The sequence below is a fragment of the Lissotriton helveticus genome, chromosome 1_2, assembly GCF_964261635.1.
Source record: "Lissotriton helveticus chromosome 1_2, aLisHel1.1, whole genome shotgun sequence".
Classification (NCBI taxonomy): domain Eukaryota; kingdom Metazoa; phylum Chordata; class Amphibia; order Caudata; family Salamandridae; genus Lissotriton; species Lissotriton helveticus.
Window position 1 is genome coordinate 232,731,596 of NC_136058.1, and position 24,206 is coordinate 232,755,801.

Below are 24,206 nucleotides of genomic sequence, written 5' to 3' on the forward strand. Positions count from 1 at the left end.
TTAAAACAATAAGCTTGTTTTCAGATGCATATTCAAAATGGCTATCCAAACTATCAAATGCCTACACAGTCCCTCAAGTCTGCTTGAAAGATGGAACGTTCACAACATATTTACTCCTGCACTCAAATGCATGTCAAAGGGCAAGGACCGTCTCTACCAGCATGAATTTGGGACTATTTTCCAGATAATTTCTGTGATTTTAAATTGCACTGTACTGCATGCAATTTCACTTCTACTCTGCAATATTCTCCCTTTTACTGTTCAGTCACCAGGACCACATGGGATGGGGAAATGCTGTGTGAGACCCATTTTTCTGGTCATAAAAGCACAAAGAATTTACCACTCCATGGAGTTTACCCCGGATATTTACCAGCTGCTACCAGCGGGTAGTAACTGCATGTGTGGGTCTGTGGTTGGAGTTAGGGGAAGGCAGAGGAAAGCTTTTTCTGTTTGGGGGGAGCAGGTTTTGCTCCCTCCTTTAAAAAAAGAACACGGAATGAAGTATAGCTGCTTCAGCCGAAGCCTTATGCAATTTTTCTGGCCAGAATTACCCTGGAAAAATGGGTCAGGTTCTCTTACACCTGGTAAAACCGGTTGTGATAAAACTTAATAAGTCATCATAAGTCATCATCATCGGGTAGAGCAAAACTAATTTTACATGAACTATTTGTGCTCTGCCTAATTTGTAATCAGTGACCGTATAAACTCCTGTACCAACCACACACACTTCAAACGTCTGCCGTTTATTCTTAAAGTGGCTAAGAAGCCCAGTCAGTCAGTCTGTCAGCCTGCCAGGAGGATTTTAGACACTGGGTTAATAGTTAAAACTAGACAAGGAAGATTATGTGGCAATGGACAAAAGTCAGGTAGAGGTAGATCTATGCAAACATGGAGAGACACAATGTGAGCAAGAAATGAAACACTACAGGAATAGTGTGCTTTAAATGTATTTGGCAAGGAGTAGAATATCATTAATATCCCACAAAAAAGTACTAGCTCACTAGTGTAAATTGAGGGTAGTGTTTCTACCAGATTTACATTTGTATAGTGGCTATTACTTCCGCAATCTATGTTTACATGCATACAATAGCAAAATAAATTTTATTTAGAATACAAAAGCATTCTTGTCGCAAATTGAATACATTTTTCAAAGTCTTTCATTTGATACTGCTGCAGATCAATTTTCTTAACACTAATTAATGGGAGATGTGAGGAAATGAGATCACCTTTTCTGTGAGTTGGAATTTTTGCAGAGTAGGAGTTTTCCTAAAAAGAAAGCTGGCTAGCATTAAAAATTGTTTTATTTTATTTGACTGAACTTCCTCCTCATTGTGGTCAAGGAGGCCCACCGATGAAAGCCAGATCATTTCCTTTGTCATTTAACAGCTCACTGCAATGCTTAAAATGCAAGTGGTAAGTCTGATAGGCGCTATCTATCCCTAAGGAAATAGTCCCCCTGAATTCTAGAGGTCAATGTGGAGGTTTCAAGGGCCATGCCTCAGAGTAGAAACCTGAAAAGGGGAGAGAAGGAAAACCGGACTCAGGGTGGTGAGCGTCCATGGGGTATCCGGAGAGCCAGTGTAAAGTGAGGGCGGCTTACCTGAGCTGAATGAAGCAACCGGCAGGAACCGTCCCCCCTCTCTGCCTAACAATCGAGCGTGTCCTAATCGACCCCCTTCCTTGATCGTGGCTAACCGCACATGCTGTGGCAGCTTCATTCAGCTGCTTCATTCAGCTCAGGTAAGCCGCCCTCACTTTACACCGGCTCTCCGGATATCCCGTGGTCGCTCACCACCCTGAGTCCGGTTTTCCTTCTACCCCTTTTCAGGTTTCTACTCTGAGGCATCGCCCTTGAATCCTCTGAGGCATCGCCCTTGAAACCTCCATGGAGTCCGACCGTTAGCTTTTATGGGGAAAGTCGCGGTTGGAATTTTAAAGTTAACCCCTTCGCTGCTAGGCCTTTTCCCCTCCTGTGCTAAGCCATTTTTTTGCGATTTGGGGTAGTACGCGCTTAGGCCCCTGTAACTTTTTGACCACATAAGGTATCCACAACAAATTTGCGTCCTTTTCTTCCAACATCATGTGGATTCTAAAGGTGCCCAGGGTTTGTGGATTCCCTTGGAGGTGTCCCAGAAATTAAGCAAAATACAGTAAAATGTTTTTTTTTCTTCAGAAAAATGGGAAAAAGGGGTTGCAAATAAAAGCCTCTGGGTTCATCCCTGCAAATGTTATCAAAAAGGGGTTTGTGGGGCTGAAATCAGCATTTTCCCAGATTTGAGGGAATGACAGTCTTTTGTCAGAGAACCAACATTTTTCACACAGTTTTGGCATTTTTCTGGGACATAGCCTATTTTTGCTTTTTTTAGTGCTTTCAACCTCCTTCCAATTAATGGTAGAAATAGTTAAAACAAATAATGGATCCTGGAAAGCTATACATTTTAGAAAAGTAGACGAAATTCTGAATTCAGAAAGGGGTCATTTGTCTAAATCCATGTAGGTTTCTTTATAGAAACTAACAGTTAAATATTGGAAAAATTGAAAATTAGTTGAAAAAAACAGCCTTTTGTCTCAACGTTTTCACCTGTAACTTCTTGTAATTTTGACAGCTCTTTGAAAGAAATATACCGTTACATCCGTTAGACCATCCTGGAACCCGACGAACCCAGAGCCAAAAACTGAGCAGCAACTTGCAATGGTATTTTATTATGTACCGGGTATAGAGCAATTATTCTGGGAACATGTATACATGGAAAAATTGGTATGAAAGACACCTATGTATTTCTGAATTGGGTACAAAGTATAGAGTTTAGAAACAAAATATATTTCCACATTTTCAAAATGGGGAATACTTATACTAGCATGAGAATTATTGGTCATTTTTCAAAATGATTTTCTTTTTACACTATGTCTTTCATTTTGAAGGGAGAAATGCGTGAAAACTCAATAGGTAATAACAGTTGATTTACAAATCTGAATTACCCTAAGTCTCCCGATAAAAACGGTACCTGAATTGTGTGGGTTGGCTTTGTGCCTGCGACAGGAAAAGGGGCAAAATGCAACGTGGTCATACCTCAATTTCGCAGTTACAAATTGACCCTTTTTTGGCAAAGTGCCTAGCTGTAGTTTTTGCACCCTAGCTCTGCCGGCACCTAGGGAAACCTAGCAAACCTATACATTTTTGAAAAGTATACACCCTGGGGAATCCATGATGGGGTGACTTGACTGCCTCCCACCAGGTTCTCTGTTACCCAGAATCCCTTGCAAACCTAAAAAATTTACAAAAAAACACATTTTCTCCACATTTCTGTGGTGCAAAGTTCTGGAATCTGCGTGGATCCACAAATTTCCTTCCACTCTGCGTTTCCCAAAGTCTTCCGAGAAAAATGGTACCCCACTTGTGTGGGTCAGACTCATGGCTGGTCCAGGAAACGGCTCAAAACGCAACATGGTCACACCTCAATTTCGCAGTGAAAAATGACCATGTTTTGGCAAAGTGACTAGCTGTAGTTTTTTAACCCTAGCTCTGCCGGCACCCAGGGAAACCTAGCAAACCTATACATTTTTGAAAACTATATACCCAGGGGAATTCAGTATGGGATGATTCGACTGCCTCCAACCAGGTTCTGTTACCCACAATCCCTGGCAAACCTAAAAAATTGACAAAAAAAACACATTTTTCTCACATTGCTGTGGTGGAAAGTTCTGGAATCTGCGTGGATCAACAAATTTCCACCCACCCCGCGTTCCCCAAAGTCTTCTGAGAAAAATGGTACCTCACTTGCGGGGGTCTGCCTAGTGCCTGCATCAGGAAACGGCACGAAACGCAACGTGGTTGCACCTCAATTTCGCAGTGAAAATTCGGCCTTTTTTGGCAAAGTGCCTACCTGTCGTTTTTGAACCCTAGCTCTGCCGCCACCTAGGGAAACCTAGCGAACCTATACATTTTTGAAAGCTAGACAACCAGGGGAATTCAGGATGGGGTGACTCGACTGCCTCCCACCAGGTTCTGTTACACAGAATCCCTTACAAAGCTAAAAAATAGGGGGAATAAACGCATTTTCCTCACATTTCTGTGATGGAAAGTTCTGGAATCTGCATGGATCAACAGATTTCCACCCACCCGTGTTCCCCAAAGTCTTCTGAGAAAAATGGTACCTTGCTTGCATGGGTCTGCCTAGTGCCTGCGTCAGGAAACGGCACAAAACGCAACGTGGTTGCACCTCAATTTCGCAGTGAAAAATGGGCCTTTTTTGGCAAAGTGCCTACCTTTCGTTTTTGAACCCTAGATCTGCCGGCACCTAGGGAAACCTAGCAAACCTATACATTTTTTTAAACTAGACACCCAGTGAAAATCAGGATGGGGTGACTCGACTTCCTCCCACCAGGTTCTGTTACCTAGAATCCCTTGCAAACCTAAACAATTGGGGAACAAAACGCATTTTCCTCACATTTCTGTGGTGGAAAGTTCTGGAATCTGCGTGGATCAACAAATTTCCACCCACCCCACGTTCCCCAAAGTCTTCTGAGAAAAATGGTACCTCACTTGCGTGGGTCTGCCTACTGCCTGCAACAGGAAATGGTGCAAAACGCAACGTGGGCGCACCTCAATTTCGCAGTGAAAATGGGCCTTGTTTGGCAAAGTGCCTACCTGTCGTTTTTGAATCCTAGCTCAGCCGGCACCTAGGGAAACCTAGCAAACCTATACATTTTTGAAAACTAGACACCCAGGGGATTGCAGGATGGGGTGACTCGACTGCCTCCCACCAGGTTCTGTTACCCAGAATCCCTTGCAAACCTAAAAAATGGACAAAAAACCCCACATTTTCCTCACATTTCTGTGGTGGAAAGTTCTGGAATCTGCGTGGATCAACAAATTTCCACCCACCCAGCGTTACCCCAGGTCTCCCAATAAAAATGGTACCTCACTTGCGTGGGTGGCTCAAGGACCCGCAACAGGCAAGGGCCCAAAACCTAATGAGGCGACATCAAAATTACCTATCACAAACCAACCTGGTTTTGCAAGGGGGTTCCCATGAGGTATTGGCCCGGGGCTTGGCGGCCATGTAGGGAAACCTACCTAACCCATACATTTCTGGAAACTAGACACCAGGGGAATCCAGCGAGGTATGGCTTGCATAGGTCCCTCATCATTCTCCTACCCAGAATCCACTGCAAACCTCAAATTTTGCAAACCAATTCGCTTTTTTCTCACTTTTCTGTACGGTAAACTTGTGGAATCTGCATGGATCCTCAAATTTCCTCCCACCCAGCGTACCCCCAGGTCTCCCGATAAAAATCATACCTCACTTGCGTGGGTAGGCGTAGTGGCTGCAACTGGAAAAGGCCCAAATCGTATGGTGGAGACTTAAAAATTACCTATAGCAAAACTACCTTATTTTTGGGGGGCACCTGAGTTTTTTTACCTGTGCTCGGCGACCATCTTGGGGAAACTACCAAACCCAAACAGTTCTGAAAACTAGACACCCGGGGGAGTCCAGCGAGGTAAGGCATGCATGGGTCCCCCAACGTTTTCCTACCCAGAATTCCCTGCAAACCTTAAAACTAGGTTAAAAAAACACTTTTCCATAAATTTTTGCGTGGGATCTCTGTGCCGGCACAAATGTCCTACCACCCAGCATTCCCCTTGTTCTCCCGAGTAAAATGATACCTCACTCACCTCCAGGGGGGGAAGAAAGTCTGTCATTGTTGCGGGTGGGGGTGGGGGCATTGGCATGCCCGTTTTGGGCAGCCCCCAACCTAAGAAAAATGTGCCCAAAAATCCTGTGTGTCTGGTGGGTCCCCCCCCACCGGGCAGATTGGGGCTACTGCCCCATCTGTCCCTAGGAGGGGCAGGAAGGCTGTCATTTTGGTGGGGGAGGGGGTGGGGCATGGGCATGCCAGTTTTGGGCAGCCCCACACTATTTCAAATTTGCCCCCCCAAAAAATCCATGGCGTCTAGTGGGCTTTTTGCCCCCCCAGCGAGGCAGATTGGGGGGTAATGCCCCCATCTGCCCCCAGCATGCCAATGCCCCCACCCTAATAAAAATTTGCCCAAAAAATCCCTGGTGTCTAGTGGGCTAGTTGCCCCCTCGGGGGGCAGATTGGAGGCTACTGCCCCATCTGCCCCCCAGGGGGGCAGGAAGGCTGTAATTGTTGAGGGGGTGGGGGCATGGGCATGCCCGTTTTGGGCAGCCCCACCCTATTTCAAATTTGTCCCCCCAAAAAATCCCTGGCGTCTAGGGGGCTTCCCCCCCCCGGCGGGGCAGATTGGGGGTAATGCCCCCACTTGCCCCCCAGGTGGGGCAGAAAGTCCACTAGATGCCAGGGAGTTTTTTTTGCAAATTTTAATTAGGGTGGGGTCTGCCCAAAACGGGCATGGCAATGCCACACCCTAATAACAATTTGCCTAAAAAAATCCCTGGTGTCTAGTGGGCTTTTTGCCCCCCCAGGGGGTGGCAGATTGGAGGCTACTGCCCCATCAGCCGCCAGGGGCGGCAGGTAGGCTGTTATTTTTGTGGGGGAGGGGGGTGGGGGCATTAGCATGCCCATTTTGGGCAGCCCATCCAAATTCAAATTTGCCCCCAAAAAAATCCCTGGCGTCTAGTGGGCTTTTTGCCCCCCCAGTGGGGCAGATTGGGGGGTAATGCCCCCATCTGCCCCCCAGGGGGTCAGAAAGTCCAGTAGACGCCAGGGAGTTTTTTTGGCAAATTTTAATTAGGGTGGAGTCTGCCCAAAACGGGCATGCCAATGCCCCAACTTAAAAAAAATTGCCCAAAAAAATCCCTGGTGTCTAGTGGGCTTTTTGCCTGCCTGGGGGGGGGGCAGACTGTGGGCTACTGCCCCATCTTCCCCCCAGGGGGGGCAGGAAGGCTGTAATTGTTGCGGGGAGGGGGTGGGGGCATGGCCATGCCCGTTTTGGGCAGCCACACACTATTTCAAATTTGCCCCCCAAAAAATCCCTGGCGTCTAGTGGGCTTTTTGCCCCCCTGGCGGGGCAGATTGGGGGCTAATGCCCCCACCCTAATTAACATTTGCCCAAAAAATCCCTGACCTCTGCTGGCCTTTTTGCCCCCCCGTGGGCAGATTGGGGGCTAATGCCCCCATCTGCCCCCTGGGGGGGCAAAAAGGCTGTAATTTTTGTAGGGGATGGGTGGGGGCATTGGCAAGCCCATTTTTGGCAGCCCCCACCCTAAAAAGAAATTGCACGAAAAAAAATCCCTGGTGTCAAGTGGGCTTTCTGCCCCCGGCTACTGCCCCATCTGTCCCCCAGGGGGGGCAGAAAGTCGGTAATGGTGGCGGGGGTGGGGGCATTGACGTGCCCGCTTCGGGCAGCCCCCACCATAAAAAAAAGTGCACACAAAAAAATCCCTGGTGCATAGTGGGTTTTCTGCCCCCCCGGGAGGGCATATTGGGGGCTACTGCTCCCATTTGCCCCCCAGGGGGGGGGGGCAGAAAGGCTGTAATGGTGCCAGGGGGGTCAGGGCATTGACGCGCCCATTTCGGGCAGCACCCACCCTAAAAAAAGTGCCCCCAAAAAAATCCCTGGTGTATAGTGGGCTTTCAGCCCCCCCGGGGGGGCACATTGGGGGCCTACAGCCCCATCTGCCCCCCAGGGGGGGCAGAAAGACTGAATACTATAAATGTATTTATGGGGGCGTGAAGGCCCTTGCCCAAGGGGCCGCTCCCCCCTCCCTGGTGTCTAGTGGGTGGATCCCTGCTTGGGTACCATTGGAAAGGGGAGATTCTCCCCTTTCCAGTGATACCTCTCCCGTCTTTCTACGTGCTCAGGGGGCGGAGATAGCCTCCTGAGCATGTAGAAAGTGAAACTTAAATGAGCCTAAAGGCTCATTTCAGTTTCGGTTTGTGTTCAATGACGACAGCGCGACGTGCGCACTGTTCGTCATTGAACAGGAAACAGGGAGGGGGACTCGGGAGCTGGGGAAGCTCTTTCCCAGCTCCCAAGGTCACAGGGGAGAAAAGGAAATCCCTCTACTGTATGCAGCAGAGGGATTTCGTGCCCCTGGCCTCATGACGGAATGGTTCCGTCATCAGCACCGGGGCTCCGATGCTCATGACGGAACCATTCCGTAATGAGCATCGAAGGGGTTAAAGGACACTTAGGAGAGGACTTTGAGCAAACCCCTTTAGACTTAAGGGATTCTAGGGCCAACACCCATGGGAGCACCGGAGTACTCGAGTTACCTCACCCAGGGAAGCCGGGTGCATAGGTGTCAAATGGTGTTGGGTCGCTTCGTCGTTTTCAATGGCGACTGGGGCACGATAGACGAATGCCCACCGATGTCGGGTGCTTCAGGTGCGAAGAGGTGAAGCTTGACTCTACAGCCACGAAGACCAGGAGGCATCGACGATGACCAGGAGCTGGATTCGAGCTGCCCCACAAAGGATGTCGAGTGCTGCGGTGTCGGTGCTTGGATTTAAAACAACAAGCCTTGGCAACAGCAACCCACGCAGGAAGAGAAAAGATTCTCAGGTGCGGACAAGTAAGGCCCAGGGGAGTCCCCAAGTGGTGTAGAGTCAGGGCACGTCTGGAGCAACTAGGGGAGCCCAATTAAACTTAAAGTTTACTTCACAGGGACCCACCAGTCAACAGACCAGGGATCGCGAAGGGACCTCGAGAGGAATCACACAATATGAGCCCACGGGACAATCGGTGAGTGTAGGCTGGTAATCTTCGGTGGAAACGCTGCTCGGGGCTTAGTTTACAAATGGCCTAAAGCACAGCATCAAGGATCGCCAAGAAGCATATGCAGTTGCAAATGTGCACAGTGTCCAAGGTCCCCAAGAAGGCTACGCGTCTCAGCTTTGCTGAGAGCTGGGAAGTCTGGGAACCCACCTCTTGTGTTGCAAATTCTTTGGAGTCCGGCGGGAGCTTCGGCTATGCAAAACGGTCAGATGCGTCTTAGGTGCCTGCCAAGCAGGGGAGTAACTCCTTTACCCCAAGGGAGATTCTTCAGTTATCTAGCACCATGTAGATCGTCAAAGTTGCAGGATTATGTATCAGAGTTTCGTCCAGGTAAATCTAAAGTACTGTAGTCAGGGGATCCTACTTTATACCCAAGGAAGGGGTGGGACAAACTCTGGGGACCCACCTATTGGAGGGTCAGGAAAGAGGGGTGGGTACACCCATTTCCTTTGTAGAGTTTCACGCCAGAGCAGGGCTGGTAGCCCCTGCAACCGGTTTGAGCTGGACTATGCACAGGGAGACCAAATGTGCCCCCAGTGCAGAGTTGGTACCGGGTGTACCGGTGTGGATATGTTTTTCCCTCTAGGAGGGTGGAATTATACCTTCCCCGTCAGGACTGGCGGGGAGGTATGATTCCAAGGTGTTTGACGCCGAACACAACATGTTTCCTTGCAGTCATTCCAAAGTTAGCATTTACTGCGATGTTATAATGGGTATACAGTCAAAATATCAAGTTAAAAAAATGAATGACATTAATATCGAGTAAAAAATATAGAATGGACTAAATCGAATGGACAGAATATAGACAACAAAAATATCGAATGTAATGGACAAAATATCGAATGGACAGAATATAGATAACAAAAATATCAATTTTGAGGTAAGTAAGTTAATATCGATTTACTTAAATATAGAAAGTCAAAATATCGAAGTATATAATATAAATGTTAAATATATCGAGTTTTTTAATAATATCAAATTATTTAAAGTTGTTTTTTATGTTAGTATATGTGTGAAAAGTGTATATTTATTTTATAATTTATTTTAAGTAATAAATGTTATGGTATTTAATTTTTGCGTAATTTAATTCTGTAGCGGGTTGTGGGTTTATAGGGGAATAGGGTGGGAAGTAATTTAATTATAATTGATTAAATGTTTTAATTTATGTATTGGTATTTATCTTAAATTAATTGGTAATGAATTTTAATTGGTAATTAATTAAATTATAATTGGTAATTAATTTGTATTAATTGATTAATTGATAATTATGTTAATTTTATTTTTTAATTCTGTAGCGGGTTGTAGGTTTATAGGGGAATAGGGTGGGAAGTAATTTAATTAGAATTGATTAAATGTTTTAATTTATTTATTGGTATTTATCTTGAATTAATTGTTAATTAATTTTTAATTGGTAATTAATTAAATTATAATTGGTAATTAATTTTTATTAATTGATTAATTGATAATTATGTTAATTTTGTTAATTTATTTACTGTAGCGGGTTGTGGGTTTATAGGGGAATAGGGTGGGAAGTAATTTAATTATAATGTATTAAATGTTTTAATTTAGTTATTGGTATTTATCTTGAATTAATTGTTAATTAATTTTTAATTGGTAATTAATTAAATTCTAATTGGTAAATCATTTTTATTAATTGATTAATTGATAATTATGTTATATTAATGTATTTACTGTAGCGGGTTGTGGGTTCATAGGGGAATAGGGTGGGAAGTAATTTATTTGTAATTAATTACATTTTTAAATTTATTGGTATTTATTTTTCATTAATTGCTAATTCTTTTTCAATTGCTAATTAATTAATTGTAAATTGGTAATTAATTTGTATTAATAGGTAATGGTTTCTACTAAATATTTTTTATTTGTATTTTTAATTGAATAATTATTATTATATTAAATTGGTAATAATTTTTTTATATTTTGTAATTGGTATTAATATTTTAGATGAAGTATTTACTTTCCCTACTGTTGCACTCAGTGGAGTGGGAATAGTAATTGTTACCCCTACGCTATCCAACGTTTTCCCTACTGTTGCACTCTCTGGAGTGGGAATAGTAATTTTTACCCCTACGCTATCCAACGCTTTCCTTACTGTTGCACTGTCTGGAGTGGGAATAGTAATTTTTACCCCTACGCTATCCAACGATTTCCCTACTGTTGCACTCACTGGAGTGGGAATAGTAATTTTTACCTTTCCGCTATCCAACGCTTTCCCTACTGTTGCACTCTCTGGAGTGGGAATAGTAATTTTTACCCCTACGCTATCCAACGCTTTCCCTACTGTTGCACTCTCTGGAGTGGGAATAGTAATTTTTACTCCTACACTATCCAACGCTTTCCCTACTGTTGCACTCACTGGAGTGGGAATAGTAATTTTTACCCTCCCGCTATCCAACGCTTTCCCTACTGTTGCACTCTCTGGAGTGGGAATAGTAATTTTTACCCCTACGCTATCCAACGCTTTCCCTACTATTGCACTCTCTGGAGTGAGAATAGTAATTTTTACACTCCCGCTATCCAACGCTTTGCCTACTGTTGCACTCACTGGAGTGGGAATAGTAATTTTTACCCCTACGCTTTCCAACACTTTCCCTACTGTTGCACTCTCTGGAGTGGGAATAGTAATTTTTACCCCTACGCTATCCAATGCTTTCCCTACTGTTGCACTCTCTGGAGTGAGAATATTAATGTTTACCCTCCCGCTATCCAACGCTTTCCCTACTGTTGCACTCACTGGAGTGGGAATATTAATTTTTACCCCTACGCTATCCAACGCTTTCCCTACTGTTGCACTCTCTGGAGTGGGAATAGTAATTTTTACCCCTACGCTATCCAACGCTTTCCCTACTGTTGCACTCTCTGGAGTGGGAATATTAATTTTTACCCTTCCGCTATCCAACGCTTTCCCTACTGTTGCACTCTCTGGAGTGGGAATAGTAATTTTTACCCTCCCGCTATCCAACGCTTTCCCTACTGTTGCACTCACTGGAGTGGGGAATAGTAATTTTTACCCCTACGCTATCCAACGCTTTCCCTACTGTTGCAATCACTGGAGTGGGAATAGTACATTTTACCCTTTCCGCTATCCTACGGTACAAATATTGTAATTTTTTTATTAATATTACGTTTATATATATATATATATATTCCTTCATTAAACAGACTCGTGCTGAACTCCTGGCGGGTGCCTTGTAGTGAGGAAGGGACTCACTTTAAAATAGAAGCTCCGGCGCATGCAAGGTACAGCATGCAAAGGCACTCAGGGAATAGTTGCAAAACACCTTTATTCGCAGACGCGTTTCAGCAGTGGGCTTTCATCAGTGCTTTTAGGTGTTAGCATTTTGTGCACAGCATTACATTTAAATAGGCAAAATGTCTTTCCTGATTGGTGTTCTCGCTGTGTGGCAATGAAAACAGGACTCACGATATACAATCCATATCACCGCCATACTTGAAAGGTAATGTTTTATATTTTGAGTGTTGTTCTCCATTACCTGCGCAGTTGAACGATGTTACTCTTGCTGCCAGTGGCGTATTTTTATGGTAATTTAGTCCGTTTAAATGTCTCTTACCACACGCTGGCTGTGCATCTGTTTTCCCTCGCCCAGCCTCTTTTCCAAACAGGATGAAAACCGCAGGCAGCGTTATATGGAGGTCGTGAATTATCCTAATTCAAGGTCAGCCTTCATATAACGCTGCCTGCGGTTTTCATCCTGTTTGGAAAAGATGCTTGGCGAGGGAAAACAGATGCACATCCTGCGTGTGGTAAGAGACATTTAAACGGACTAAATTACTATAAAAATACGCCACTGGCAGCAAGAGTAACATCGTTCAACTGCGCAGGTAATTGAGAACAACACTCAAAATATAAAACATTACCTTTCAAGTATGGCGGTGATATGGATTGTATATCGTGAGTCCTGTTTTCATTGCCACACAGCGAGAACACCAATCAGGAAAGACATTTTGCCTATTTAAATGTAATGCTGTGCACGAAATGCTAACACCTAAAAGCACTGATGAAAGCCCACTGCTGAAACGCGTCTGCGAATAAAGGTGTTTTACAACTATTCCCTGAGTGCCTTTGCGTGCTGAACCTTGCATGCGCCGGAGCTTCTATATATATATATATATATATATATAATATATATATATATATATATATATATGTATTAACAAATCAATTTGTATGGGTTTTTTTTAACTTACATTAATTATTTATTAATGTTAAGGTTATTTAAGTATTTTAAGTATGTTTAAGTTAATTATATTTATTATTTCATTAATTTTTATTACTTTAAATATTTTTTACAACGATTCAATATTTTTGTACTTACCTGTTTGGAGATAGGAGTTCGATATTTTTGCATTCTATATTTTTTACTCGATATTCTTGTAGTTCTATATTTTTTACATCAATATTGTTTCAGTGATCCGTTAAATGCACTTAAGAGTATATGGTTTGGCTGCATCACAGAACAACCCCAGATAATAGATTCCGAAGCTGCAGAAGGGCCCTGCTCATGTATGGGCACCCTCTCACACAAAACCCAGCACTCTGCCTTCAGGATTGATAAGGCCTGCCATAGGGGGTGACTGATAGGTTGACATGTGCAGTGAAATGGAGAGATATAGGGAACCTATATCTCAGTAAGGGGTTCATACACCACCTTACACAGGCGGCAGTAGCAGACCTGTTGTGTCATTTTAAATGGTTTCCTAAAGGTGGCACAATACATGCTGCAGCCCCTGGTAGGCCTCTGCCCTGGGTACATAGTATACCATACACTAGGGACTCACAAGGGTACCCCAGAATCCAATCTGGAGTGTACCTAAAGTACATGCAATCATTTTAGAGAGGAAACAGCTAGGCTGGGGTCCTGCCAAGTATCAAGCATCATGGTTAGACTAACGTATTTCAGTGTGGTGGCCCGCATCACCGCACTGAAATTCGAAGTCACGTATTTCAAGCGCCTCCTGAAGCTATCAAGCCAGAACGCTTTAATTAGCACAATCTGGAAAGAAAGAAGTGCTGGTTGCGCTGCTCTGGCAGAGTCATGTGATTAACAGAGACTGACTGCTGCAGGCGTGGGGGTCTGGCTTAGCTGCGCTCGGCTCACTGATTCATGTGACGTGACGCATGTCAAGGAGACTGCAACAATTGTGAGCACATTTGCTTGTGCCCAGTGCCGAGAGAGGCCTAATAAAAGGGACCGGTGGGCAGGGGGCAGTTATCAAATAATTTAAAAGTTAAGTTTGACTCGAGTCCATGGAGCCAGCCGCTGCTCGCACCTCTGTTGTGCTGCCCTCTGATCAAGGAGACGCTTGCATGATCCGGAATGGAGTTGGACTGCGGTCGCTGCAGTGCTGGACAAGAGGGTTAAATGGTGCCTGCAGCCTCTGTTGATTCTACACGAGTCCGGACCGTGGATGCTGCAGTCGATTTTGGGGCCTGGAGACTCTCATGTGCTGGACGATGGTACCGTGCCTCGCTCTGAGAGACTGCCATTAACATTACTGTCTTAGGTAATGTAATTGCTTTATATTTCATGTATGCGCCATGAACATACCTGCTGAGAGCCGGGTTTTAAACTGTACCTAATTCACTCCGCACAACCACCATCAGAGGCAGCCTTTCAAACAAAACCTTGTATTCTTCGGGTGGCAGGCAAAATTGCTCTCTGATTTGGAATTCGCTATCGAAAAGGATTCAGCGTGGAAAGGATTCGAATTGTGGCTGATAGCTGTGTCACCGGCGCAGTGCTACGGCTTCTTGCATAATGGGTGTAATTGTTTTCGGTGCTGCGTGATTTCAGACATTAACAGTTAAACTCTAAGGGGCATATTACCAAGGAAGGCGATAGGCAAATATCGCCGCGTTAGCGGATGTTTTCGGCCGCTAAGCGGCGATAATTCTATTGCCCTATTAACAAGCTGTCGCTAACAGCAGTTAGCGACAGCCTGTAGGCGATAGCGAGCGGTTTGGGGCCCGCTTTGCATGTCAGCGATATTTATCGCTAATGACATGCAAAGTGGGCGTACCCAACCCGTTAGCGACTGACAGCAGTCTCTAACGTCGCTATCACCTATTAGCAAGGCAGGCGTAGTGATGGAAATATTCACGCTAAGCGCGAATATCTCCAAATACTAACACCTCCCCAGACCAGTTCTTAGCCATGTTATCCAATGGGAGGTGGATAACATGGCTAAGAGCATTTCGTCGCTAATGCGTGAATATCGCTGTATTCTCAGCGATATTCATGCATTTCGCTGCTATCGCCTGCATTTTTATCGCTTTTGAGATAAACCTTGCTAATAGCAAGTTATCTCAGCGATAAGAACCGGTGATGCGCGACGATAAAAATATTGCTGCTAACCCTGCTTAGCGATAAATATCGCTATTTGTTGGAAATATGCCCCTAAGTGTGCGGAGTCTAACTTAATTCATTACTGAAAGTTAAAACACACAATCCAAATTGCCTCTCGCATAGTTTTATTTTCTATGGGTTTGAATCTATCAGGGGGAGTGAAGGGGAAACCATAAATGTTGCATGGAAATTCCAGGCCGTAGAATGCAGGGAGTCCCATTGCCTTATCTTTTGGAAAGACACAGTGTACCTTCACTGAGCAGAACTGGTTTCAGATTACATCTGGCCAGGTCTGATCTTTCTATACCCACTGCAGGTACAGAGCGAAATGCTCCTGCCTGTGCAGAGGGTGAACATGCCTGCAACAAAGAAGGTGTACTTTGACATCACCGAACTGTGGGCCTTATTTATGAAGGCCTTGCGCCGCCGGTGCGTCACTTTTAACATGGGAAAAAGTGACGCATCGGTGGCGCAAGGCCTTCATAAATGACGCCCTGTATTTTTTGTAGATAGCTCAGCAGGTTAATGCTTTTGCTACAGAGATCCTTTAGTTACTTGTGGTTCAGCTGCACCTGTTGAGCTGAGGGAGGGTGCTGTGCTTAGACATTATTTATGGGTGTAAAAGCTCCTGCTGGAGTTACTTGTCTGGTAGCAGTTTTGACTCACCAAAAAGTAGGGCAGAGGGTTACAGTGTATTTTGCAAAGATCAGTTGCTTTGCCCCAGTTTCAAAATCTTAGAGTTTCTCGTTGCTCAAATGGGTGTAATTTCTAATATTGACATGTTTCCCTCTTCTTCATTTGCCCACGAGAAAGAGTCACTCATATTTGTTGAAATGTCACTCATGATTACACTGAAATTCAGAAAATGTCACGCATATCGGGGCTTGTCTCCATGTCGATGGGCGATGGCGCTTCTGCAGAGCCTGAGCTATCCCAAAGTAGGTGGCCAGAGCTTTTTGCATTCAGACGCCAGCCTATTATGTGTTTTATGGTAAATACAGAACCACACGTACTAGAAGAAATGCCAAAAACACAGACCTGTATGAGCCATTCACACCGACGCTTTATATCCCCGCTACCGTAAGTGACACTTCTGAGAAGTTTCTCTACTGAAGAATTTGTAAAACGCTTTCGTACCTCGTGGATGTTTCCCAGCAACCAGTGGCAGGGAGCTCCGGGGAACGGGGCAAAGGCTTTCAGCAGCTCCCTTCTTCTCTGACGAAGCTTGATTATCTTCAGCACCAAAAAAGTAACAACAAACACTACAACTAACTGGAATATCCGAGTGGTGTCCAGGGTCTGCCTGGCAACACCGAGAACTCCGTCCAGGTAAGCCATGGCTGGGGATCCCTGCGTCTTGTGCCTCAGGAAGAGCCGTGACTGATTCTCTTGGAAAAGTAGTAAACAGCAGATTTGGCCCTACGCCCTTAAACCTTGGACCCCAGCCAGCGCCGAGGGAAGACACGCTCACACACTGCCACCTTGTGTCCATATTTCAGATGGCAGTCAGCGAAGCACGGTTTTGTAAACGATTCTCTCTGCAGATTCAGAAGTTTTTACTAGTCAGACCCCCCAGGATATAGCGGCATGGATTAGCAAATTTAGCGGCACAAAAAAGGAAATTTAGCGGCACAAATATGGAAATTTAGCGGCAATTTTGCTACAACAAACACAGATATCTTTGTTTTTGAGTTATTTAGCAACATGAAGCTATGAGACTCTATTGCTGCTGCTTTCTGTCCCGAAGGGAGACAAGAGAAGGCACGAGCGTACAGGAGATGTGCACGTACGGACAGGAGATGTGTATACCATATGCATGTACATCTCCTGTCCCCAGGGGCTGGCAGCGCCTTCAAACTCTTTTATGCAACAAGACTTCATTTTACTACACAAAATGAACCCCTTCTTCTCAGGTTGTACTGCCCATTCGTCTGGGTGATGGAACAGTATTTTTGGATTTCAAGGCTAGTCCTCACAACATCGCATTCATGCTTCCAGAAGTGATATGCCTGCTGAAACAGGATTGCAGTGACAGCATATTATACTGTCTTTGTACTTGCGTTACACCGATCATTTAGAGTAAAAACATGCAATTGTTCAGAGTGTGACAAAGCATCATCTCATTGGGTTAATGTACCTGAGAACAAGATCTCTAAGTAACCAGAGGGGTCAAGAAGTTAAAATACATTGTTGACTCTGACTTTCAACCTTCTGAGGCTGATAACAGAAAGAGTGGCTCAGTTGGCAATATTTAAAGCACAATAATGGCAGCGTAAGGCAACCTACACGGCTTGTAGGTCTAATCCAGATCTTTCATGCAGATTACTGACTACAGTGAAGTCATTAATTAGAAACAAAATACAAACGTTTCTTTTGCCTAAAAGTACTTTCTCTAAATGGAATGACTTTTATAATCTCAATAAAAAATAAAAGAAAACTAATGAGTCAAATAGCTTATCAGGAAAACTATCCGGGCATTTATCACATGATTTGTCAACGGTAGGAATCTCTGGCTTTCATCAACCTTTGCGGCAGGTGAAGGCTGCTGGCACAATAATACAAACTTGGCAGCAGCTGCCCCTGTAATTCTCGTAGGATGCAGCCGGTATGGTTATTGATTTGCCATTACCCCCTTTCCACATGTCCGATAAATAATTGGTGCGTGCATTTGCCACTATTATTTATGGCATGTGCAAAACAGTGGCAGGCTCAAAGGGCTTCAGCCCCCCTCCCTCCCCCGGAGTGTTTGTCAGCCCGGGCTGAGACAGCCCCGGGCTGGCGGCCGTCTTGTCTTATGGCAGCTGCAGGGGGGGGTGGAGGGGGTGTCAAATTCCTACAGTAATAGGCAGAGTGGAGGGGCAGGGGGCTCGAAGGGGTGAAAACAGAACAAAGCCTAGTTAACAAGTGAATGGGCTTTAAAGAGCTGTTAAGTACTCGGGCGCAGCTGCCTTAAGACAAGACGGCCGCCAGCCCGGGGCTGTCTCAGCCCGGGCTGACAAACACTCCGGGGTAGGGAAGGGGGCTGAAGCCCTTTGAGCTTGCCACTGTAAACATGCATGCCTTCAGTGTTTTGGGCACATTTTTTAAATTTCGCGGGCAGTTTTGTAAAAATCGCTGCATTTTTACAAAACCGCCGATTTCGCGATTTTTTTTCAAATCGCGAAATCGCGAAATCCTGGAGGGTCTGACTAGTGTTTCCTGTTTTCACAACCAGCGCACCAACCTGATCCTTAAACGAAAGGCCTGATACACTCATTTTTAATTATAAAAACAAGCATTGGCAATGCTAATAGGTGTAACATTTTCGAGAGTTAGAGCTATTGGTGTTGTAAATGACAATGGGGCACATGCATCAAGCAAAATGCGTGTTTAATTTGTGCCGGAGCTTTCCGGTACTTAGCACTGGCACTTATTGCTCAGGGCCGGGTCTATGACACACCTGCCAACTCACATGGCGTGGTGGCAAATTGTGTCACGCATATCGACACTTCACACTGTCTCTAGGTGAAGAGCTGATATCTCACAGTAAACCATCCCTGGGTGATCAGTGTTCCCTGCCAATTAGCTTATTTCCCACACAAATTGGGGATATTTGTTCTCATATGTGCGGTAAAAATCACCACTGGTGGGTCACTGATTGATTGGGCTGGTATTGGTCGTCCAACTCCTGTGGGGGTGTAAACCTTTTTAAATTAGACGCCACACCGCTGCTGCCGGCCTCATCATGAGCAACTGGCACACACACGCTGCCAGAAACTGCCTGGGCCGAGTCTCCGCCCTCCGCCCTCCGCCCTCGTCCATAAATCATAGTAGGAAGCCCGTCTTTCATTGGCCCTAGTGGGACCAATACAGAGATTAGTGCCCCCACTTTTTGCCTGCCACTTTGCCCCAACATACTGCGCAGGTGCTAGCCAGTGATTTCAAAGAAGAATAAAGCTGTGTTTCAGACTTGTGACTCAAGCATTGCAGAAGCAGGCCTCCGATTCATTATGGCGGCACAGTAAGTAATGATTTTGCCTTATCTAAGCCACTGGAAATCAGAATGGTATGCAAATAGCGCGAGTTGCTAGTAAATTTCATGTTTGCAAACTACAAAACATTAACCTATATTTGTAAATTGATTTACTCACATATAGCTTTACATTGTTTCAAGCGAGTTCATCTGCCCCAGAGTTGGAGAGTGGGCAAAATGTAAAAAGTGAGTTTGTGGATGTTCACAATCGTCTGCAAGCCCATTCCTAACCTGAATCGGATTAGATTGACCCCAGGCAAGGGCATAAATCACTAGGCATCCATTTTGTTCCTATGATCAGTGGGCTTTACAGGAAGTATGTCTTCACAGGAAAAATATTTTGTCTGAGGAAAAAAGAGTGTAGTTTTAAATACACGTTTGCTAAGCATTAATATATATGTGAATAAACACCAGTTGTGCCCTTATGCATAACAGTACTATTGCAGCTTTCCCGAAATACTCCTGGAACTATTTGAGAATTCAAATTTATTATTTATTTTATTTATTTATTTATTTTAAGGTTTTATAGAGCGCGAACTTGACCCGTGAGGGTATCAGAGCGCTTTACATAGTCAAACAGTAGTATAGAGCGTAGTATATCATAGGACCTGTACAATAGAGCTTAAGCAATTGAGGGGTCGTAAGGTAGGCAGGAGCATCCAACAATACTATACATTTGGGGAAGGAGAGACTGTACAACGGGACATTTTACAAAGAGCAAGATACATACAATTGGCAGGAAGTCACACGAGAACTAATCAAATCTACTCCAAACGAAGGTGTAAACCTATGAACGTAGATTTAATTTTTTTAAAGCAAATTAGCCCCAAAATGTGTCCATGGCCAATCTGCTTGCAATGTGTTTATCTTTAAGGCAGATTGTGTCCTCTGCATTTAGTAACAATACTTGACACTGATGAGATATTTATTTATTTCTGAGCTCAAAATCACTCTTCGGACCGGGGAGACCAAAAGACAGGATTCAAGTCCTGGACCTTCCATTTCCACAAACATTTCTTCAGTGAATGCACTAGTCCACATAGCTCGGCTATTTCTGGGCTACGTCAGTAGTTGCTTGGAAGATGATTCTGAGGTCTGAGCATAGGCTGACTTCTTTGCAGGAAGCTTGCATGATTCCAGGTACAAGACTAAGGCTGTTGTCATCATTGCCTAGTCCCAAAAAAAGAGACCTTCAACTAATCCTAACAGGAGACGTGAAAAGGTGTACTTTTGTGCCTAATTTTCTGAGTTATTTAGATGCGGCATCACAGTCATCTACAGCTACAGCGGTCATCATATAATAACAAATACAAAAATAATATATACACATAACACTGATAGCAGTGGTTTCAAGGGTCACTCAAACCTTGCGCACCTTCTCAAACAAGCCTCTATTTGATTCCTAGAACTGCTACCTGACTGGTGTTAAATATTGCTGAGAGATTTCCCGCTTATTACACACCGTGACCAGCCTAAGCCATGACATCGTGGCCCTGGTGTTCACTTTTAAAGGGATTTAGGCGCCAGATAGGCCCTTGATTTCAATGTACAGCCCTGGAGCTGTCCCTGTTATTTATGAACACACCAAGATGGGAAACATCCTTTACAACGCAACTTTTACCATGCAGTGCCTTTACGACGCAACTTTTACAACGCAAACCATTACAACGCATTGCTCTGGGGGGCGCTCTAGGATAGGGAATACGTTTAATTTACTATCCAACACCTTCCCTAGTGTCCACGGGGACTGGAGTTGGAGTAGTAAATTAAACTATTCACTATCCAGCACCCCAAAGCGCTATGCGTTATAAAGGTTTGCGATGTAAAAACCGCGTTGTAAAGGCATGCGATGTAAAAGCATGCGTTGTAATGTCATACATCCCACCAAGATATATCAAGTGGAAGATGCAGACTTTTTCACACTGAGAGGCGGTGAGAGTTGCCCCCTCCGAACCCTCCTCAGCCCCTGAGGTTCACTGGTGCACCTGAGCTGAAATCCACCCCCCTGCATCCCCCAAAATAACTTTTGGTTTTGAAAACTCATAAACTACCTTGTTCGTCCAGCAGTTTCAGACAGAAATAAAAATGTCAATTTAACTAATATTCCTACTGGAGAGAGATTGAAATTTTATTTAGTGGCAGTTTTTGCTCATCATAAAGCAGCATGGATGGTTAATGTGCTTGCTGCAAAGAACGTGTACTATGTAGATCACAGAACTGAGTGTGAGTGAACTATGAGTAGCAGTATAAAAAATGGAATGCATGTCAGAGAGAGGTTATGGAGATATGAGGAGCACTGTTGGAGAGTGGTAATGAAGGAGTTCATGGAGAAGGGGGTTATAGGGGGCGCGAAGAAAGACTGTCGCACCCAGCACCACCAGTGTAAAAGATGGACCTCCTTGTAATTACAGACCGCATGCCGCCCGCAAAGCTGAGACTAATTCCCCACTTGACTTCATTCAGCCAATTGTGACAGTCTGGACCTTGTGAGTGATATAGGACAAAAGATCAGCTGCAAGTAACCCTTCTGAAAGCCACAGCTAGAATGGTCTTAAATTGAGATGCAAACCCATGGGGAAACATAGCGTTTATTGAGCAGCCACTCAACGAAGACCCACATGAAGCGCTGATATTCTGTAAAACAAAGAGACAGACCTTTCAAGTGGGAATACGTGATAGCTTGTAAACCTGACCTAAAAACGCAAAAAGGCATCTCCTTTTCAACACTGGCTCTCTTACAGTCCTTTGGGATAGGTACTGTAGAACACCCACTACTTGATACTGTCCTGCTGCTTCACTTGAGCCACCATATTGTGTATGCCCATGGTCCACTAAATGAACCCTCGCCACCAGTGTTAGTCTTCTGCTACTTGGGACCTCCAGCCAAGCATTTGCGAACTCCTCTTGCATTCCCTCACATGCGTTGCACTCATCTCCTTGAGATAGTGATTGCACTACTTTCTGAAGCTTAGCCTGCCTTGTGTATTGTAACTGGTGGTACTCATGTAAAGCGCTCCAGTACCTTCGGGTTGAGGTCGTGCTATATACAACTGCAAAGAAAGAAAACAAAAATCCTCTCGCTCAAAAACTCTCCTCTTAGTCTTCACACAGTTCTCTCCATACTCTTACACACCCCACTAGATGTCTCTGGCTGGTCTCATTGCCAGTGGCATATAATTCTATTTTTCCTCCAGTACAAACTATCTCAGATTAGAACCACTGAATGTACTTCTCACTAACTTACCTCGTCCTCCCTCAACGTCCTTTGAAAGCCTTACATGTTGAAATTCAGAACGGGTATTACATCTGGCTTTCAGCATTGCCAGTTGAGGATGTGGGTGGAGCCAATAGAGTAAGTGGGTCTAGCCAGTGGAGGAAGTGGGTGGAGTCGGAGATGTGGGTGTGGCCCCCTAAAAATATTTTAAGCACTTAGTCCGGTCACAAACGGGCCGATTCACAGAATCCACCCCTTTGCAATCGGTATTTTGCCATTTGGGATGCATCAACTCAAAAGCACTTCACAAAATAGGTAATCGCAAAATCTATTTTGCAAATGCAGCTAGGGAAAGGCAAATTGTGATTCCCTAAATGCGATGCATTATGCATTCTCAAATTGTGTTTTTCGTAATTTGGAATCGCAAATTACCATCAACTTCAAGGTGATGGTAATTTGTAATTCCTTTGAAAAATGCAAATAAATGCATTTTCCAAAGTGCATTGTGGTGCAGACGCATGCCCTTTGGGCATGTGTATGCACCACAAGTGTATACTTACTTTTTTGGGGGTGCCTTAGGGTGGCTTTTTGGCCCCCTTGCACCCTTAAAATTGCACACGCAATTTGCTAGTATCTATTTGGTACTCACAAATTGAGAATGCAATCCCATTCATCCTATGGTCCTCTATGCCCGTAGGAATGAATTGGAAGCCATTCCTTAATAGCAAATCACAATTTGCGTTTTGCAATCAAGGAATATGTATGAATCGCTAACATTGTAGCAAAACCTACATGCATAGGCAATTGCAATTCCTTAATAGCAATTCCTTAATAATCACTATTAAGGAATTGCAATTGCCTAGCTTGATGCATGTGACCCAATGTCTTTACCTGTGTCTTTTGGTTTGAAGTGGTGGGGATGGATGGATGTGATTTGTAGTGCAATTATATGGGTTGGATTGACTCGTTAGTTGTGGAATTGTGTGGGGTGGAATTGTGCGGTGTGGAGTGGATTTGACATGGTGGATAGATAGGGGTGAGAGCTGTACAGAATAGATAGACAGGAAGACAGAGCGGCATATGTAGTTTGTGCACAAAGTGGTGAATGAAGTCCAGACAGAGGAGCAGAAAGAGAGAAAGAAGAGGAGAGCAGATGACAGACGCATAAAAAGGGAGTTCCTGAGTATGCAGAAGACACCCCAAGAAGAGAAGGAGAGTGTGGGATTGAGAGGCGTAAACCTTGAAAATGCACAGGAAAGAAACTGTCCTCGAAGACCTATAGTCAACCACATGAGAGAGGCATGAAGTGTGCATGAGAGAGCAAGAGTGAGGGGTGAAAGTATGAAAGAGAGAGAGGGACTGGTTGCTTTTTCCAAAGAAACCTTATTAACCTCAAAGTAAGGCAGGTGTTCAGAGAGGCAATGACCACCCACCAGCTGACGGCGGGGCACCAATAATGGGCACCGGACCAAGAGGCGTGTGAGCCGACAGATTGAGCAAGGTAAGAGACGACCTGTGCACATCTTCCAGTTTCCGAGTATAATGGGGTGGCGAGAGGTGGACGAGTGCACAGTGCAAAGAGGAACAGGAAGCCAACATATGTGAGCAGGCAGTACAGAGAGGAGACAGGGAGTGTAACGAAGGGAAGGATGAGAGGGGGCAGCGGGAGTGCGAGATGAGAGGGGGAAGTGGGGGTGTAGGGAAGAGATGGCATGGTTATTGGAAGTTCGAGGGAGAGATGAGAAGAAACTAGCCAGCAAACGAAACGCTCTTCATGGGAGATTTGTAGGACATTCCTCAACACCACCTCTTGATGGAGAGCCAAGCCTATCCTGAGTCAGCGAGAACAGGTAGAAGCAGCAGAGCACCGAACAGAGGAGAACACCAACA

The 24,206-nt window shown here is 44.7% G+C and overlaps 1 protein-coding gene across 1 annotated transcript in view; it reads right to left on the reverse strand.

Moving 5' to 3' along the window:
* The window catches only part of LOC144800020 (cytochrome P450 4B1-like), a 334,102-nt gene extending 317,569 nt beyond the window's left edge, over positions 1-16,533 (reverse strand). Inside the window, exon 1 of the mRNA XM_078671648.1 lies at positions 16,228-16,533. Coding sequence (XP_078527774.1) covers positions 16,228-16,428 — 201 coding nt within the window. The 5' untranslated portion in view covers positions 16,429-16,533. The remainder of the gene's footprint in view (positions 1-16,227) is intronic.
* Between the last annotated feature and the right edge of the window lie 7,673 nt (positions 16,534-24,206).